This window comes from Mercenaria mercenaria, chromosome 18, assembly GCF_021730395.1.
Source record: "Mercenaria mercenaria strain notata chromosome 18, MADL_Memer_1, whole genome shotgun sequence".
In the NCBI taxonomy this organism is placed as follows: Eukaryota; Metazoa; Mollusca; class Bivalvia; order Venerida; family Veneridae; genus Mercenaria; species Mercenaria mercenaria.
Window position 1 is genome coordinate 40,509,119 of NC_069378.1, and position 18,929 is coordinate 40,528,047.

General features: G+C 35.6%; 1 protein-coding gene across 3 annotated transcripts in view; it reads right to left on the reverse strand.

Annotated features, from left to right (window-relative positions):
- The window catches only part of LOC123539461 (uncharacterized), a 40,222-nt gene that overhangs the window by 6,953 nt on the left and 14,340 nt on the right, over window positions 1–18,929 (reverse strand). Inside the window, exons 5-9 of one of the 3 annotated variants that reach the window (XM_045324099.2) lie at window positions 17,058–17,162; window positions 15,738–15,850; window positions 9,184–9,204; window positions 2,875–2,963; window positions 1,087–1,270 (exon numbers count right to left, since the gene is read on the reverse strand). In XM_045324099.2, the coding sequence (XP_045180034.2) occupies window positions 1,087–1,270; window positions 2,875–2,963; window positions 9,184–9,204; window positions 15,738–15,850; window positions 17,058–17,162 (512 nt within the window). Of the gene's footprint in view, window positions 1–1,086; window positions 1,271–2,874; window positions 2,964–9,183; window positions 9,205–13,853; window positions 13,875–15,737; window positions 15,851–17,057; window positions 17,163–18,929 lie in introns of all 3 variants that reach the window. The other 2 variants (XM_045324098.2, XM_045324100.2) reach the window with 2 other exon arrangements.

Below are 18,929 nucleotides of genomic sequence, written 5' to 3' on the forward strand. Positions count from 1 at the left end.
ACAGACACTAATTTGAGCTATCTGATCTTTGACCTCAGTGTCCTTGACCTTGGATCTTGTGACATGGGTTGTGTGCTCTGCATGTTGTCCCCGTGAGGTAAACAGCTGATGTTAGTTCTATAAAATCTTCCAAACGCCTTTAAAAATATGGTGCCGAAACAAAATTATTTGACCTTCAAGCATTCACCTGTGTACAAGGCTTTGAGTGTGTTTGTATAATGTAATGGTACAAGTACAGAGTAAGGTTTATATACATATCAAGGCTCTTGCTATTTTGGATTCAGAGAAGAAGCTTTTCAAAGTTTGATAGTGCTCAGGCGAGCTAAAAACCTACAGTTTTTCCTTGTAATAAGATGGGAAATGGGCCACTGTCAACAGAGAACCATTCCACTGCTAATTCAGCATTTAGTAGGAAAGCATTAAATGAATCAATAAGAAGTTGGTTGTCTGGAACAAAATTTACACTGGTCATTTTAGTCACTTTTATAACTGTATATAACAGGGTCTACCCTTACAGCCTCATAAATGTTTTCAAACACCAAACTCAGAAAGTTGTTAGTTCTTTCTGCATATGGTTCTCTAAATGGACATTCTTCCAAACATTAGATATAACTTCTTTATCCTTTACCTCTTTTAAGTAAGTAGACCATCATAAACTGCAATTAACTGTAAACAGAACACCGACAAAAACTATCATTTAAACAGAACACAAATTAAGGACGTATGCTAGAATTTGGTGCGAAAATTTTCCCAATAACAGAATTTCTTCAAACTTTGGATATTGAAGGACAATCATCTAAGAAACAAAAAAATGCAATAAAAATCATAGGTCACCGGTATCGAAAAAGAGTTATCTGCCCTTGAAAACGGCATTTCCACCAAAAATGACGTTTTCAAGGGCAGATAACTTTTTCAAATCCGGTGACCTATGATTTTTATTGCATTTTTTTGTTTCTTAGATGATTGTCCTTCAATATCCAAAGTTTAAAGAAATTCTGTTATTGGGAAAATTTTCGCCCATCTCATATACAGGGAATTCTAGCGTACGCCTTTAATAAGAAAATTTAAGACATTTAAAAATGCTACCTGGTGATAATCCACATATACAAAGCTGGCTGGGAACAGACCAACAAACAGAAGTAGACCAATGCCAGCCATTATAAGCAGTGAGAACAGGATAAGGCGCTGAAGTGACTGTCTACGTAGAAAACGACAAAAACGTGTCATTGGTTCGTCCAGTGGACCCCATCCAGAACACGTATATTCTTCCCTGAAAAAGAATGTATCTTTACTACTGTGTCCATATATATATATCTATATACGGATTCTATTTTGTCCAATATGGTTCTGGGCTTATATATATATCTATATACGGATTCTGTTTTGTCCAATATGGTTCTGGGCTTATATATATATCTATATACGGATTCTGTTTTGTCCAATATGGTTCTGGGCTTATATATATATCTATATACGGATTCTGTTTTGTCCAATATGGTTCTGGGCATATATATATATCTATATACGGATTCTATTTTGTCCAATATGGTTCTGGGCTTATATATATATATCTATATACGGATTCTGTTTTGTCCAATATGGTTCTGGGCTTATATATATATCTATATACGGATTCTATTTTGTCCAATATGGTTCTGGGCTTATATATATATCTATATACGGATTCTGTTTTGTCCAATATGGTTCTGGGCTTATATATGGTTCTGGGCTTATATATATATCTATATACGGATTCTATTTTGTCCAATATGGTTCTGGGCTTATATATATATCTATATACGGATTCTATTTTGTCCAATATGGTTCTGGGCTTATATATATATCTATATACGGATTCTGTTTTGTCCAATATGATTCTGGGCTTATATATATATCTATATACGGATTCTGTTTTGTCCAATATGGTTCTGGGCTTATATATATATCTATATACGGATTCTATTTTGTCCAATATGGTTCTGGGCTTATATATATATCTATATACGGATTCTGTTTTGTCCAATATGATTCTGGGCTTATATATATATCTATATACGGATTCTGTTTTGTCCAATATGGTTCTGGGCTTATATATATATCTATATACGGATTCTGTTTTGTCCAATATGGTTCTGGGCTTATATATATATCTATATACGGATTCTATTTTGTCCAATTATAATGGTTCTGGGCTTATATATATATCTATATACGGATTCTATTTTGTCCAATATGGTTCTGGGCTTATATATATATCTATATACGGATTCTATTTTGTCCAATATGGTTCTGGGCTTATATATATATCTATATACGGATTCTATTTTGTCCAATATGGTTCTGGGCTTATATATATATCTATATACGGATTCTATTTTGTCCAATATGGTTCTGGGCTTATATATATCTATATACGGATTCTATTTTGTCCAATATGGTTCTGGGCTAACAACTTCAACAGAGCTTGAAAAGAACTGGAATCACTGCCTTACCTTTGACTAATCATAAGAAGCTACAGATAGAGTCTGAACACTTGGTTTTGCTATATCTCTGTGATTCTAGCAGATATAAAAGTTGTGATTCCATACCTCAAATTTTTCTTTTGATGGAAATGAGATGTGAAATCAGAATTTTAGTCCTGTTTGGCACTACATAATGTGTAATGCCTTGGTGCACTATAAAACCCATATCAAGTCCAATAAAATTCTGTTTTCATTGCAACAGAGATGCCGATACAAAACGCAATACAGGTAAAATTTTATTTCGTCCTTCATGGCAAGAAATATGCTTCATAGGTTTAAGTCTACCTCAATAACAAGTAACAACGCAATTACATAATAAATATTATAAATATTTCTTAAAATCAAGTCCTACCTTCGACCACCGTCCTCCATCTCCATGGGAGCCATGTCAGCAGTAGTATCTACAGCAGGGGCTTCTGCTCTCTGTTCTGATGCTGGAATCTGAAATATAACAGCCCTCATGTGCTGGCAGGAAACCAAGTCTTTTCATAAAACAAACGAAACAGACAAGACTAGTTTTCTTAAGTTCTGCTGCGATGACTGGTATCACCGATTTGAAACAGGAAAATCAGAAAATGTCCTGACCCAGACAGGGTCACAATAACCAGTATATTTAACATTAATTTCAATCACATTCAAAATTTCTTTTTTGATTGCATTATTTTAGAGCATTTTTGCTGGTTAGCCTGGGTACATAGTTTAGCAGGTTAAAGTTAACATTTATTAAAACATATAATTATAGAGAACATTTGTTTGTTTCAGTGTAAGAAATATCTTTCACGAGTGAACACCAGTAATTATTGCAATATTTTCAGGAGTGGCATAGCCAAAAGTGAAAATGTCAGGTATGGTGTCCGTGAGTGAGACATCTTCTGATCTTACATGTAAAGCAATAATTTTTTAAAAAAATCTTGTTTTGTCATGTTTTGGCTAAATTTACCCATGTTACAGTTCTTACCACTGAAAAATAATTTTGATTTCTTTCACTGTGAAAATATCAGATATATATCTCTCTATTATTTCGATAACTCACTGAAAAACCTGTAATAAATCTGTTTTTCATCAATACAAAACACTGGGACTTTGAAAATATCAGTATTAAGATATTATAATACATAATACCATAGTTTGTTTTCAGACATTAAGACAGTCTGATTTCCTAATGTTTTCTCTACCCGTCATGGCATAAATAAAATCTGAATAATAAATGGTATGACTTTCAAAGATCCTGAGCATTTTGTCAGTACATGTCAACTATATATGAGCCGTGCCATGAGAAAACCAACATAGTGGCTTTGCGACCAGCATGGATCCAGACCAGCCTGCGCATCCGCGCAGTCTGGTCAGGATCCATGCTGTTCGCTAACAGTTTCTCCAATTCCAATAGGCTTTAAAAACAAACAGCATGGAGCCTGACCAGACTGCGCGGATGTGCAGGCTGGTCTGGATCCATGCTGGTCGCAAACCCACTATGTTGGTTTTCTCATGGCACGGCTCATATATTATCCTTAGTAACCAAACAGTATTATCTAACTGCAGCTTCATTCATAAAACTTGTGTAATACATTTTAATGACTTTGCAATAAATTTAGTAGACAAAAATAAGTATGTAATAGCTTTATAACTGTTTATAATGTAGAACTATTGTGATTTAATGAGGAATACAGTTTGAAGCTGGTGATTATAGCTTTAAGAAGACTAGCATACAAATTATTAAAAAAGAAGCTTCTATGCAGAAAGAAATGGGAGTGCTAATATTTGCATTAGAAGAGATTAAAGTCATTATTTACCACTAATTCCCCAACTTAGAAAATAACCAAATAATTGAAACAAAATAACTCACTGTCATTACTGACAAATATCCCAAAACAGCATTTCTGTGTAAATCGTTCAAATTTTTATATTTCAATATAGCTTTGATTGAATTTATTTTATTTATTTTGTTGGGTTTAACACAATTACACATTAGCAATCAAAGAGGTTTAAGATGCTCTGAAAGCTTTTTCCAATGGACTAAATGACAAACAAACTGACTATATACAACTTGATCTTCATTTTCCGGCATATAATTAAGCATTTAAACAAAGTTAGCTTGAAAATTAGACAGACGTGTCTTCTTGCTAATTACAACATGTACTGAGCTGCCACCCACCAGGTTCAAATTTCTCAAAATTTCACGAATTTTGTATGATTACAAACTCTTACTCCAAAAATAAACACCACTGTTTTACAGTACACAACATAAAAACAACTAAAACTGAAATAGTGAACTGTAGAATAAATCTGAATATCTAAAATGTACATAACTCACAGTGTACAGGAACTTAATCTGTTTATTAATAAATATAATTTATTGTAATAAGTTTTTTGAGAAAGTAAAAGCAGTTGCAAGGAGGATATTAGACTGGCTCCCATCCCTACGTTTGTTCTTATCTATATATATCAGTTTTCATCGGCAAGAGGGAAGTAACTCCAGCAGGTTGTTTCTATAGCAACATTTTTTATTGCCCCTGACTCCAAACAAAGGGGCTGAATGGTTCAGCCATCAGATAAAATTGCACTATTTAACATGTGTTTTAGAGGCTTAAAATTTTCTCATAAAATGTTTGCAGTATTTATATAAAAACTAGAATGTGTCTGTAGGACACAGGGTGTGCCCCCCACTGCTACATTTGTCAAAAATAAAGGGCAATAATTCAAATGTTTGCAGTCTTAATGTGGTATAGCCTCAACAAACATTTTATGCAAAGGATTCATTATTCTAGGCCCTATACTTTTTGAGCTATGAGCATCACAAACAAAAAATTCACTATTTTGGCTATTTCAAGGGCCATAACTCTGTAACACGAGCTAAGATTCTCAAGAAGAATGCCAAGTGTGCAAGGTCACATCATGATAAAGACTCCAGCAAGGTTTCCTGAATTAACATCTAATACTTTTTGAGCTAGGCACATAATTAAGTGAAAAAGTGCATTTTTTTTACTATTTCAGGGGCCATAACTTTAAAAAAAAGGGGTGGAGCCAGCCAAAAAATTAGAGGTGTGCAAGTTTATATCATGATAAAGATTTATGCAAGTTTTCAACCATTTATATTAAATACTTTTTGAGCTAAGTGCGTCACAAAGTGAAAATATATTTTTGACTATTTCAGGGGCCATAACTCTAAAACTAGGGGGCGGACCCAAATGAAAAATAGGAGGTGCGCAAGTTCATATCATTATTAAGACTCATGCAAGGTTTCATGTATCTATATCAAATGCTTTTTGAGCTAGGCATGTCACAAGGTGAAAATGTGCATTTTTGACTATTTCAGGGGCCATAACTCTGAAAATAGGGGGCGGAGCCAGATGAAAAATAGGAGGTACCCAAGTTCTTATCATGATTAAGACTCATGCAAGGTTTCATGAATTTATATCAAATACTTTTTGAGCTAGGCATGTCACAAGGTGAAAATGTGCATTTTTGACTATTTCAGGGGCCATAACTCTGAAAATAGGGGGCGGAGCAAGATGAAAAATAGGAGGTGCGCAAGTTCATATCATGATAAAGACTCATGCAATATTTCATCAATTTATGTCAAATACTTTTCAAGCTAGGTGCGTCACGAACTTCGGACGGATGCACGGACAAGACCAAATCTATATGCCCCCACCACTCATGGGGGGGGGGGGGGGGGGGCACAACAATAACCATGCAGCCAGAGAGCCAGGCTAGAAGGATATAACATTTAAATAAAGTAATCACAACCAAAATGTATTTTCAGCAATTGCAAAGGAAAATGCTCAACAGATTTTGGCTTCAACAAGTGTAGTGACCATACTATACTCAAAAACAAGAGACCTTTAATAACATGCAAATTACTCTATTTTGTACAGTATGAAAATATTTCTACATGTTAGCTTTAGCTGTTACCTTGAAATCCCTTGACAACAGAACAAAATCTCACTTATCAACAAATACGCTTTCTTCATACTTTATTTAATAAGAGGACACATGATTTCATTTGAAAGCAGCCCTGAACAATGCTGCTGTTCATTTTATATTACATGTATTTCTTTGCTATTACCTAGATAAGGGTTTACTTTTATTAAGCGTCAAACATAGTGGATATTAATATTGAGGTCTAGTACACCATTAATCAGTTTTAAAAACTCTCCAGTGGTGTTACGCCACTACATGTAAGTGTTCCAAGCTAGTGTCCCACTCAATATTGACATCAATCTATGATGCCTTGAATAACAAGGAACTGCGTTCAGTAAACGCTTGATGCCCACGGTGGCATCCTTGTTGATACAAAGCAACCTAAGTCCAAAATGAGGTCAAAGTCAAGGTCAAACTAAGGTAAGGAGATGTTTGAAGATGAGGAATGGTCACAGGTTTCATCTGTATTAGTAACAATTCATTCATGCTAGATGAAACGGTCCCATTTGGTTAACCAAAATAAAGCAACCTAAGTCCAAAATGAGGTCAAGGTCAAACTCAGCTCAGGTGATGTCTGAAGATGAGGAATGGTCACAGGTTACATCTGTATTAGTATCAATTCATTCTTATAAGCTGTATTGATGCTAGAAGAAACGGTCCCATTTGGTTAACCAAGAAAATGAGGTCAAGGTCAAAATGAAGTCAGGTGATGTCTGAAGATGAGGAATGGTCAAAGGTTACATCTGTATTAGTATCAATTCATTCTTGTAAGCGGTATTGATGCTAGATGAAACAGTCCCATTTGGTTAACCAAGAGATGGCCCATATAAAGCAACTTAAGTCCAAAATGAGGTCAAGGTCAAGGTCAAACTGAGGTCAGGTGATATCTGAAGATGAGAAATGGTCAAGGGTTACATAATGTATTAGTATCAATTCATTCTTGTAAGCGGTATTGAAGCTAGACAAAACAGTCCCATTTGGTTAACCAAGAGATTAACCTAAGTCCAAAATGAGGTCAAGGTCAAACTGAGGTCAGGTGAAGGTGAGGAATGGTCACAGGTTACATCTGCATTAATATCAAGTAATTCTAGTAAGGGGTATCGATACTAGACGAAACAGTCCCATTAGGTTACCAACGGAGGGACGGACAGGACAATCACTATATGCCTCCTGCATCAGTAGATGCCGGGGGCATAAAAATAAGACTATTTACTGGCAAACCCAGGGACATAAATAAATATACATTATTCCTGGCAAACCCCATCTCAGATGTTGAACAAAGAGGTTAATACTGCTTTAAGTATTCTTACAGATTAACTGACTAAGACTTTTATATATTATCTATCAAAATTAATGTAGATAGATAAGCTACAAATAAAAGTAAGTGCAAACTAAACAAAAGCATCCTGCTAAAGTCACTATGCTATTAACGTTTTTGAAAATATGATGATAATTGTGTGCTGGATTTGTGCTTTAATAATGACTGCTATTGAAGAGGCATAACTTAATAGTCTGGTATTATTCATGTCAAATTTGGAAAGATTGTGAATCATGATGATGTATCTTTTATGCAGCTTTATATGAGCCACGCCATGAGAAAACCAACATGGTGGCTTTGCGATTAGCATGGATCCAGACCAGCCTGCGCATCCGCACAGTAGGGTCAGGATCCATACTGTTCGCAAACAGTTTCTCTAACTGTAATAGGCTTTGAAAGCAAACAGCATGGATCCTGACAAGACTGGGCAGATGCGCAGGCTTGTCTGGATCCATGCTGGTCGCAAAGCCACTATGTTGGTTTTCCCATGGCGCAGCTCAATTATATCAAAGCTACAGGCGAAGTCTACATTATTTCGAGATAATTATTATAACTTCCTTACAACATTTTTAAGCATGAAAAGGACAATTATAATTTTGTAAAATGTCTGATTGCCAAATTTATGAAAATGACTTGTGAGAAATTACTTGTGAGAAATTATGCAAAACAAGGCCACCACTAGAAAGTGTTTCACCCAAAGGCATTCTGACTCATGCAAGGGGTTTTAACACTTGCATTATATTTTTAACACTATTGCAAAATTTAAATTTGTAATAAATGGAGATGCACATCTTAACATTCTGATTAATGAATTTCTGAACCATCCTACAAGGTTTCAAAGCAATATATGTAAAGGTTCTTGAGAAATTGTCATTTTTGTGCATTTTCAAAAACATCATTAAAAAAAAATGCTAATTTCTTTGAAGTCAAGGTACTAGGGGGCCAGGAGTCACCATGTGGGTTTAAAGTTAGTTTTTAAATCATCCTACAAGGTTTAAAAGAAATATATGTAAAGGTTTCTGAGTTATTCCCAATTGTTGATGCCATCGCCGCCTTGGGACTTTGGATTGCTTAGTCTTGCTTCAACTTAAGGGACAAGACAAAAAGGGGAATAATTCTGACAAAACGTTAAACAGAGTTATGCAACATATCCTATGAAGTCTATTAGATTCTAGGAGTTTCTAAGAAACTTTCACAAAAATTATCAGGTTAACACAGACTACAAAGAAACAATGTTCAATGTTCAAAATTTCCTCAACACCAAGAATCACTTTATATTTTGTTTTTCATATAAATGATTTACAAAATTATGTACACCTCTTCAACTCAATACAAAAACAGACAAGGTCTAGGTTATATGTATATTAGTGAACACAGAAAACTACCACTGTGGTCAGACAGACAGACAAGAAACAAACATACCTTTAGGCTGGCTCTAGATTTCTATCAAACATAATAATGTAAAAACACAAATATTTATGTTGTCCTGAAATACTTTGTTACAATTACCAATTGTAGCAAAGGAGTCACTACATGTGTCTAATCTTAAAGCATAAATAGAAATTCAAATAAGAACTGCAGTTAAATAATACTGATTTCTGATGACTGCCTTAAATAAACAAGAGCTGTCTCCATAGGATGACATATGCCCCCAATGGCACTTTGAATGAGTAGTTATGGCCGATGTTAGAGTTTAGGACCTTTGACCTATGGAGCTGGGTCTTGCACGTGACACGTCGTCTTACTGTGTCACACATTCATGCGTAGTTATTTTAAAATCCATGCATGAATGACAAAGATATGGACCGGACACGCCCATCAATGCACTATCATGAAAAATGACCTTTAACGTCTAAGTGTGACCTTGACCTTTGAGCTACGGACCTGGGTCTTGCGCACGACACGTCGTCTTACTGTGGTACACATTCATGCCAAGTTATTTGAAAATCCATCCATGGATGACAAAGATATGAACCGGACATGCCCATCAATGCACTATCCTTTAACGTCTAAGTGTGACCTTGACCTTTGAGCTACGGACCTGGGTCTTGCGCGCGACACGTCGTCTTACTGTGGTACACATTCATGCCAAGTTATTTGAAAATCCATCCATGGTTGACAAAGATATGGACCGGACACGCCCATCAATGCACTATCCTTTAACGTCTAAGTGTGACCTTGACCTTTGAGCTACAGACCTGGGTCTTGAGCACGACACGTCGTCTTACTGTGGTACACATTCATGCCAAGTTATTTGAAAATCCATCCATCGATGACAAAGATATGGACCAGACACGCCCATCAATGAACTATCCTTTAATGTCTAAGTGTGACCTTGACCTTTGAGCTACGGACCTGGGTCTTGCGCGTGACACGTCGTCTTACTGTGGTACACATTCATGCCAAGTTATTTGAAAATCCATCCATCGATGACAAAGATATGGACCGGACACGAAAATTGCAGACAGACTGACAGACCGACAGACTGACAGACGGACAAATGGTTCAAAAACTATATGCCTCCCTTCGGGGGCATAAAAATGCAACTTTAAATCTATACTAAATGTATGAAAATGATGTTTACAAAAAATATACTTATTTTGCAAAAAGGACAAAAGAAGGTATTGAATGCATTATGACAATAGACAAGGTCTGTATGATCATGTATTATGACAATAGGCAATGTCTGTATGATCATGCATTATGACAATAGGCAATGTCTGTATGATCATGTTTTATGACAACAGGCAATGTCTGTATGATCATGCATTATGACAACAGGCAATGTCTGTATCATCATGTTTTATGACAACAGGCAATGTCTGTATGATCATGCATTATGACAATAGGCAATGTCTGCATTATGACAACAGGCAATGTCTGTATGGTCATGTTTTATGACAACAGGCAATGTCTGTATGATCATGCATTATGACAATAGGCAATGTCTGTATTATGACAATAGGCAATATCTGTATGATCATGCATTATGACAACAGGCAATGTCTGTATGGTCATGTATTATGACAATTGGCAATGTCTGTATGGTCATGCATTATGACAATAGGCAATGTCTCTATGGTCATGTATTATGACAATAGGCAATGTCTGTATGGTCATTCATTATGACAGTAGGTAATGTCTGTATGATCATGCATTATGACAACAGGCAATGTCTGTATGGTCATGCATTATGATAATAGGCAATGTCTGTATGGTCATGCATTATGACAATATGCAATGTCTCTATGGTCATGCATTATGACAATAGGCAATGTCTGTATGGTCATGCATTATGACAATATGCAATGTCTCTATGGTCATGCATTATGACAATAGGCAATGTCTGTATGGTCATGCATTATGACAATAGGCAATGTCTGTATGATCATGCATTATGACAATAGGCATGTATTATGACAATAGGCAATGTCTGTATGGTCATGCATTATGACAATAGGCAATGTCTGTATGGTCATGCATTATGACAATAGGCAGTGTCTGTATGGTCATGCATTATGACAATAGGCAATGTCTGTATGATCATGCATTATGACAATAGGCATGTATTATGACAATAGGCAATGTCTGTATGGTCATGCATTATGACAATAGGCAATGTCTGTATAGTCATGCATTATGACAATAGGCAATGTCTGTATGATCATGCATTATGACAATAGGCAATGTCTGTATAGTCATGCATTATGACAATAGGCAATGTCTGTATGATCATGCATTATGACAATAGACAATGTCTATGTGATCATGCATTATGACAACAGGCAATGTCTGTATGGTCATGCATTATGACAATAGGCAATGTCTGTATGATCATGCATTATGACAACAGGCAATGTCTGTATGATCATGTATTATGACAATAGGCAATGGCAATGTCTGTATGATCATGCATTATGTCAAATAGGCAATGTCTGTATGATCATGCATTATGACAATAGGCAATGTCTGTATGATCATGCATTATGACAACAGGCAATGTCTGTATAGTCATGTATTATGACAATAGGCAATGTCTGTATGATCATGCATTACCGTATTTTCCGAACAATAGGCCGTGGCCTACACGTTTAAAAAAGTGAAATTTTTAGGGGTGCGGCCTATGCGTCGAAACGGCCTATACGTCATTTTATTTTTTCTAAATGGGCTTTTCATGTGGCCTATAAATAATATCAATATTACAACTCGGTATTTGAAATAGTTTTTAACATGAAATCAATATGTTTTATGTTCATAATTCAAAGAATTCCCATCTTTATAAAATCTCCACGAAAGACAAACTGTGAAATTAGCCCAGTTGTTTTACATCTCTATTGTCCTGTAGACAAAAGATGAATAGACGCAAACAGACAATTACCGGTATTGCGTCATCTTATTACCGAACAGAACAGTGTTTCTGTTACATACCTCAAAGTAGCGACCATCATATTGATTTCCATTCTCTTCAGCTTATGCAACCGAACAATTTTCTCTTTTTCGTCGGTGTAGCCATAATTTGCTTATCCGATCGAATCAGGTTAAAAGTACAGAATGGACAATTTTGCCAAGAGGGCCTTTGAAAACAGCTAACGATAATTTACAGTTCGGACTTTATAGTTCACTGCATTTGACGTATTAACAAGTGTGATTACCAGTAAATACAACCGATTTCAATGGCTATTTATCAAGGACAGCTAGTCTTTATATAACACGGTCAAAATCGCCGCATTGCTGAGTATTGGCCGCGGCCAATATGCCAGAGCGGCCTATACCATAAATTTTATTTCTAATATAGTTAAAATATATGGCTGCTGCCAGTACGGTGCAGCGGCCTATTGTCCGGAAAATACGGTATGACAACAGGCAATGTCTGTATAGTAATGCATTATGAGAATAGGCAATGTCTGTATGATCATGTATTCACTTTTTGTGACAATCTTCACTAGCATAAAAATCACTGGTTGTATGAGCTAAAGTTTTGACAGGAAAAAGCATACAAGAATAATAATGTCGGTACAGATGAATTATCTGAAACAAATATTTCAGATTTGCTGTTCCAAACCTGTAGTCACACTGTACTAAGATTTTTGATAAATATTAGGTATACACAGAGGCATTTTCCCATACATAGCACAAACAGGGAATTCTGCATGCAACATGAATGTATGCTTTAGTTTAGCTGCATCCAATCTTCTTCAAGCTATGTTTAGGCAGAACAATAAGGTATCATACTGACAAGAAATAAATATTTTGTACCTTATAAATGATGCAAGAAAGTCCCATAAATTTATAGAATCTGAATGTATATTTGAGCCGCACCATGAGAAAACCAACATAGTGGGTTTGTGACCAGCAAGGATCCAGACCAGCCTGTGCATCCGCGCAGTCTGGTCAGGATCCATGCTGTTCGCTAACGGTTTTTCTAATTGCTATAGGCTTTGAAAGTGAACAGCATGGATCCTGACCAGGTTGCGTGGATGCACAGGCTGGTCTGGATCCATGCTGGTCGCAAACCCACTATGTTGGTTTTCTCATGGCGTGGCTCATTTAAGTAACATGCTCTATTTAGGTAACTGCTGAAATTTACATGCTTTTCCTATTTAAGTATTTATAGAATAAGGCAGTTTTGTTTGTTTCACATCTTCTATTCTAGAACCTTAAATTCTTTATCACTTCAAGTTATTATTATTGAAACAGTAACATGATTACAAACCAAACACAAGTTAATACCACATATCACCTTTAAATCAGATCTGCTTAAGTTACAAACCTTAATCATTTTTGAACAGGAAAAAACTCTTCAGTTAGAAGACTGCGAAAACTTTTGCAGCATTCACGTATGTGATAACTGACTTATATTCTTATTTTTGATAAGACAGACAAATTTTATAGCACACACAGGTGTTAAACAGCAGTTTTATTGGCAGATATTGTCTAATTAGGCAAATCATTAAGTAAAAGACCATCAGTTAACAAAAAAGAAAAACTACGATGTGAATCAAGCAGAGCCTTGAATAAGTCAGCAAACAGAAAAGTGTTTTCCATCTTTCAACCATACAGAATTCATACACTTTAATACGAGACAAATTTACCGGCAACACCGCCCCATTCTCCTGTATTGGCAAAACAAGTTATACAATATTTATAATTAATAATAATGCTGAACACAAAGATTTCAAGCCTCTAATTTCAATAAACTGTCAAAGGCAATTGCTTAGTTTCCATTGTTTATCTAATAAGAAGTACTTTTTGTCCTGAACAGACTAGTACTCTAACAGTTCTCTTTCAGTTATTTTAATTTTCATGACTAAAAAAATGTAAATGGAAAATGAAAGCATACCAACATTTTACATCCAAGCTACAGGCTCTGATTAAAGCTTAAACAATAATTGTGCTGCTGGAGTATGTAAGCCCCAAAATAGAGCATTTTGATACAATTCTTTTTTTTTCAAAGAAACTGTAGGAACATAACATGGTGTATCTTACACTTCTCATAACACCATAAAACATGCATATCTACTTAACAACTGAAAACTTCCAAAATATTTTGCTTTATATCACTCGGATATTTTTCACAACAATAAACCTTACATTTAAGAGAAAAGGAATCTTTAACCTGTTAATTTAAGACAATATGGCAAATTTACACCAGAAAAATCTTCTTTATTCATTAATATCTTATACCATAAATTCTCAAGTTATAGACTTTGCTCAAGCTTTTGCAAATTGCTGTCAGATCTATAGATTATAACACTGTCAAATCATTGTTGTTGGTAGGGGACTAGTTTTTTCATGGCTGCACTGATCAATATAAATATCCCAAATATCACACACAATTCTAGTTTATTTAACAAGAGCACCGCCTTGTGGATGCTGACACTCATCTGATTTTTTTGTATAATAGAAATATTATCCTACCCATGATTTTCTAAGTCTAAAAAGGGCCATCTTTTTTGCAAAAAGCAGGACAGAGTTATGTTTCTTGATGTACAGCGTCCGCTTATGATGGTGAAAAACTGTTGCAAGTTTTAAAGCAATAGCTTTGATAGTTTATGAGAAAAGCTGACTTAAATTAATACTCAACCAAAAAAAACAACAATTTTCTAAGTCCAAACGGTGCAATAATTATTGTAAAAAGCAGGATGGAGTTATGTTTTTTGATGTATAGTGTTAGCTTATAATGGTGAAAAAGTGTTGCAAGTTTCAAAGCAATAGCTTTGATAGTTTAAGAGAAAAAGTTTACCTAAACATAAAACTTAACCAAGAAATCTGATATTTTCTATGTCCAAAAGGGGCCATAACTCTTGCAAAAAGCAGGATGGAGTTATGTTTCTTGATGTACAGGGTCAGCTTATGATGGTGAACAAGTGTGGCAAGTTTTAAAGCAATAACTTTGGTAGTTTAGGAGAAAAGCTGACCTTTACATAAAACTTAACCAAGAAAACTGATTTTCTAAGTCCAAAAGGGGCATTAATTCTTGCAAAAAGCAGGATGGAGTTACGTTTCTTGATATACAGGGTCAGCTTATGATGGTGAACAAGTGTTGCAAGTTTCAAAGCAATAGCTTTGATAGTTTAGGAGAAAAGTTTACCTAAACATAAAACTTAACCAAGAATTCTGATATTTTCTAAGTACAAAAGGGGCCATAAATCTTGCAAAAAGCAGGATGAAGTTATGTTTCTTGAAGTACAGGGTCAGCTTATGATGGTGAACAAGTGTTGCAAGTTTTAAAGCAATAGCTTTGATAGTTTAGGAGAAAAGCTGACCTAAACATAAAACTTAACCAGGCAACGCCGACGCCGATCAAGAGATGACAATAACTCATCATTTTTTTCCAAAAAATCAGATGAGCTAAAAATTCATGTAAAACTGACAAATGCATGTCCCTATTGTCAGACAAAGACACCAAAAATTTTTTTTCTGCTGTCTATCAACAGTCAAGTAAAGACAAAATTTCTATTTTTATAAATACCAACCATTTCCATGGCTTCTTCGTAACTGTCCCGTCTGTCAGAGGAAGGGAGGTAGCTATTGCGGTCCTTCTTTCTCTGATCGTACATGGCCTGCTGTTCTGGGGTCAGGTCATTTCCTGAAATATTGACAAAATAGCTTGGTTTCTGTTGTTTATTTTATCACAGCTTTTCAACACTATTACAGATATCAATTGTATTGGTTATCATTTTAAGCTATTAAGTTACCAGTGTTTCTGAATTTCATACAAGATATAGGTTGGTTTATGCAAGTACCAAACTAGAGAAAAGCAGCCATCTCCCACAACTGCCTAATCACCTGAATAGTAGTATATGAGTCAACCATGCACCAAGACCTCAACTGCCTAATCATCTGACATGATTAGGTCTTGGGTCATAAATGACTTATTTACTACTATTTGCATGATGAGTAGTATATGAGTCATTTATGCCCCAATACCCGAGCAATTTTCGGTAATTCAAGGGCCTTAATTCGGAAGGGCCCTTGCCAATTTGGCTAGTTATTAAACTTAGCCGAGGACTTATTGTTAAGATATTGTGAAGATCAGATGAGAACTGTTCAACTTAAAGCGCAGACAAGATTTGTGACAGACAGACATACAGACACGATTGATTCTGCTTTTGCGACCAATGCAGATCATGATTTGCCTGCACATCTGTGCAGTCTGATCATGTTCTGCACTGTTCGCAATTCAGTCCGTATCTTTTTGATAAGCACCCCCTTTTGACAGTTAATGGTACTGTCCAAATTGAAAGATGGACAAGTTCACTATATGTATAGCATGGTAAGGGTCAATCTATTTCAACTTTTGAAGATAAAATGAATAGGAATTTTGTGTGTTGATTGCAATTTAATTTTGTGGATTCATGCAACCACAAAAACAATGAATATTGGAACTATGTGAATATTACAGATTTCACAGCAAATTTATTGTGGGTTTATCATATCCACACTGAGAATTTTCATCTCAATCAGGGCTCAAACTTCATTTTCTCTCACATATTCTTCCACAGGCAAGTGGTACAGAGACAGAAGTATTATGTTGTTTTTCTATTGCTAAATGCACTCAATAAAGTTTGCATAAAGAGTACATGATAGTGTGCAGTCTAATAGTTCTCATTTAATGGTTGGTTTGTTCTGTTGGGTATTTAGCAAAAGAAAATATAGAGTTTAAACTGTCTAGTGCCTACAATGTACATACATTGGGTGTTTTCTATCCTACACTAAATATATTACATATAAAATATGCACCTATGTCCTAAATTATCTCCCATTGTGAGAAAACAGTTTATTATTTGTCTTACCACCACTAGCAGTTGCACCACCCTTGTTAAGGCCGGCTGCATTCATGTCTTCATGAGACCGCATGATCACTGCTATTTCATCTGGTGTAAGTGTGTCTTCTTCAGCTTCAGAAAAGAAAGACATGTACATTTAACATACCTGCTAGAAGAACAACAACTACAGAGCATTGCGCTGAACAAGTGGCTCTATTAAAAGTTTCAGAACAATATATTTTTTGTTAGGTTTAACATCACACCACCACAACTATAGGTCATATGGTGACTTTTAAACTTTTATGGTGGAGGCAAACCCCAGGTACCCCTTATTTCATCAGGAGGGGCCACTGGGTAGAACCATCAACCTTCCATAAGCCAGCTTGATGGCTTCCTCAAAGAATTTAACGCCCGAGTGAGGCTCAAACCCTGAACGGTGAGGGGCAAGTCAAGGTCTTAACCACACGGCCATTGAGGCCCCTTCACAACAATATAACCTATTTGATAATGCTAATTAATGAAAGATGTAACAGTTTAAGGTACAAGATGTATAGAATTATGCTTAAGGTAGTGACTCAGCTTACATATAATACCCGTAAATAGTTTTCATTGTAGTTATGATGATATGAATGCCATTTATAGAGATACAGACAAATGTTTTATCTATTATTGTAACCAGTCTACTTACAATTTCTAATCAGATCCTTTATCAAAAACAATCGATTAGCCATTTCAAGCTGGATTTCATAAACAACTACCTCTTATTTATTTGTTGTTTTTTGTTGGGATTTGAATTTAGACATTACCATGTACATTCATGCTAACTTTCTAGCTTTATTGAAAGGGGAAAAACCTAGGGTACTCTTTGACTTATGGTACATTCAGGTACAACCTCCTCAAATGAAATAATATTACATGCTGGCATGGTTTGGACTCAAAGTTGTGAGGGGTGAGTGAACCACCTTTTAAGTATTTGATACAAGAACTGTTTCTACCACATTCAAACCCCCATTTTCAGTTCCATGATGATCACTTTGACCTTGATCTTTACCTTCTTACCTAAAAAAAAATAGGGGTCAACTATTCATAAACCCAATCACGCTATCAAGTTTGAAGGTTCTGGGCTAAGTGATTCTAAAATTACCATGCAGAAACAGTTTTCAACATTAAGGTCCCAGAGACCTTGACCTCTGACCCCTAAAACTAAAGTTTTAAACTATAGGGGTCATCTACATCTTAAGCCCAATCATGTTATCAAGTTTGAAGGTTCTGGGTCAAGTGGTTCTCAAGTTATTCAATGGAAACCATTTTCAAGGTTCAGGACCTTGTGATCTTGACCTTTGGCCTACTGATCCCTAAAACATTAGGGCTCATCTAATTTATAAGCCCAATCATGCTGTCAAGTTTAAAGGTTCTGGTTCAAGTGGTTCTCAAGTTATTGTTCTTATGTTATGGTGTGGATACTGTTTTCAAGGTTCAGGCCTCTTGATCTTTGACCCACTGACCCCAAAAACAATGCCCAATCATGTTCCAGTTTAAATTTTCTGGGTCAAGTGGTTCTCAAGCTTTTGGGCAATAACTGTTCACTTTAGCATGTAATACAGATGGATCAACTGACATACCTACCAAAGTGACTGGCAGGTGCAAAGAAATTAACTCCTATTAATTTGAAGAGGGGCATAAAAATACCTTAGAAAGGCTGTATCTGAGGAATTATTTGCAATTTTATGCATACTTCATTAGTGAGGTAGTAATGCCATGCAGAAAATATAAAAGAAGGCCATGATGGCCCAATATCGCTCACCTGTTATCATTGCACTTGAGGACAAGAAGGTCCTCAGTAAAATATCAAAGTCCAAAGGACAGGAACAACAAAGGGAAGAAATTTAACCAAAAAGA